Raw genomic sequence first — 2321 nt, forward strand, 5'->3', positions numbered from 1 at the left:
TAATGGTAATAAATAAACTTATGCTATAAAACAAATAATAGATTTAAGTTGTCTAATCTGTCCATCTATCCTCAAGATGCAACAATATATAAATAAGTGGATAAGATTAGGTGAAGTCATCTTAATCAAAATTTGATATGGCTGAGATTTTAAATAATTAAATTAATTTTGAGATGAATGAAATATAGAAGTTTATTTATTATTCATATAGTATATTTATGAATAATATATCAAATTAGTCCCATACTCTTTATATTGAAACTGAAATAGTACTTTGTGTAAAGTCGGAGAAGCAAATTGATACCTTTATAGACTTGGAGACAAAAATAACCCCATGTAAAGAGTGCGGGGACTGTTTTGACACATTCCTGGCTTACTAATATAGGAATAATTATAAAAAACTCAAAATGCATCGTAACCAATCAAAAAAGATGAGATAAAATTGCAAAAGCCAATCTGATGGCTCTTCTTAGGTCTTACCACCAATAAGCTGGTTGGTTCAGCGTGATATTCCAAACCCTCACATTATTCGAATCAACAAACCCGACCAACCTCGGCCGGCACTCGTCTCCCAAACACGCCCCAGTACGGTTCCAGCTCACCATCACATTCTTCCTCACATCAGGCCGAATCACAAATGCCTCACTCTGCCCGTTAATCTCTCCGCCGCCGGTGATCCCCACCCCTGTAACGTTCTCCGAGAGCACAACGTACCACCGCGATGACTCCTTAGGGTAGTCTTCCTCCCTGGTACCACCCAAAATCCTTGCTCCGCGCTCCACATCAAGGATTACATAGGACCGCAGGAACAGCGTGCCGGTGAGGTAGTCGCCTCCGGTGGGGAAGAGGACGCGTCCGCCACCAGAGAAAGCGCATGTATCGATTGCGGATTGTATAGGGTTCGTGTCGTAATGGATGCCATCGCCAGCGGCTCCGAAGTCGAAGACTGAGAAGGTAAGGGAGGCGTTGGAGAATGTATGGCAGTACAGAGCGAAGAGAAGGAACAGAATTAGGGCGGACATTTTGTGGATAGGGAATTGGACCTGAATGGCATTTTAGTGATTTGTTTGACCCGTGTAGGCAATGAGAAAATTGACTTTAAAATTTTGGTTTTTTGTACATTTAAATGAGATAATAACAATAATTGACAAAATAAGCTCATTATTTATATTTTAAAAATATTATTCAAAATTCTATTTTACATCGAAATGTTCTCTCTTTCTAAAAATATGGGATCCTAAACTCTTATTCAATAAAGGGCAAGGCATCAAGTGAACTTATAAAAAAGAGTATCATCAATTCTATTCTCAATGCCAAATTTATTTAAAATCTAATTGTATATGATCGGTCTACAACAAATTTTTTGCCTTCTTCTTTAACAAAATTTTCAAAGTTGATGATGATATATGTTTGATTTTGTAAATTTGAATACACCAATCGCCACATAAAATCTGAGTTTAGAATGATATTATACATCATATCACGTACTACAAATATATTTAAAATATCTTTGAATATTGATCAAATATTATTAGTGCTTTTGAATAAGATTTGACAAGGAGTTAAACAAGGTTCAAGATATTTAAAATAAAATTTGGATTAAGTTTGAAAATAACTGAAGGAAAACTAAAAAAAGTTTGAACAAAGTTCAAAGAATGAGTGATCATTATTGGAATAAGGTACTTGCAAGGTTCAAACATAGTTTAGCGTGATTTAAATATGATTGGACTATGGTTAAAATAGAATCGACCAAGTTTTGAATAAAACTCAAATTAGGACTAGTATTAAAAAAAAATTGAGTCAAACATAGTAAGAATAAGATTTAAATAAGTTTGAAGCTAAATTAGAAAATGATGGGAAAGTTAGTGAAGTAATTTGAGATCGATGATCACATTATTAATACTAAGTGATTCTTTCTCGATCCTCCTTGATCAAAAGAAATTCAACACTATTATTATTAAGATAATTGGATTAGTAGATGAGGAGGAATCATTTTTTGCATACATATAATTCACAATGTCATGTGACCAACATTGAAAGGATTGGAAAGAGATATAATGCATTATGACTTAATTTCTTTAAAGAAGAATACTCTAGCTTAGTACATTGTAATTGGATATGCAATATTATGCTTATGAAGTCACCCAATAACTATAGAGGAATTATATTGAGTTTTTTTAGAAAGAACACCAAGGATATTGAGTTGAAAGAGTAAAAAAAATGTTTTTTTGGAAAAGATTTCATTCCAATGTTGACAAGTAGAGATGAATGGGTGGATCATTATGTCAAATTCAACAAAGTATTTTTATTTATATGGTGCA

General features: G+C 33.4%; 1 protein-coding gene across 1 annotated transcript; it reads right to left on the bottom strand.

Annotated features, from left to right (window-relative positions):
• Positions 1-314: 314 nt before the first annotated feature.
• On the bottom strand, positions 315-1071 carry LOC110035421 (poly(beta-D-mannuronate) C5 epimerase 2-like). The gene has a single exon (XM_020739653.1). The coding sequence runs from the start codon at positions 1020-1022 to the stop codon at positions 477-479; it is 546 nt and encodes a 181-aa protein (XP_020595312.1). The 5' UTR covers positions 1023-1071; the 3' UTR covers positions 315-476.
• Between the last annotated feature and the right edge of the window lie 1250 nt (positions 1072-2321).

The sequence above is a fragment of the Phalaenopsis equestris genome, unplaced genomic scaffold (genome assembly GCF_001263595.1).
Source record: "Phalaenopsis equestris unplaced genomic scaffold, ASM126359v1 Scaffold197666, whole genome shotgun sequence".
In the NCBI taxonomy this organism is placed as follows: Eukaryota; Viridiplantae; Streptophyta; class Magnoliopsida; order Asparagales; family Orchidaceae; genus Phalaenopsis; species Phalaenopsis equestris.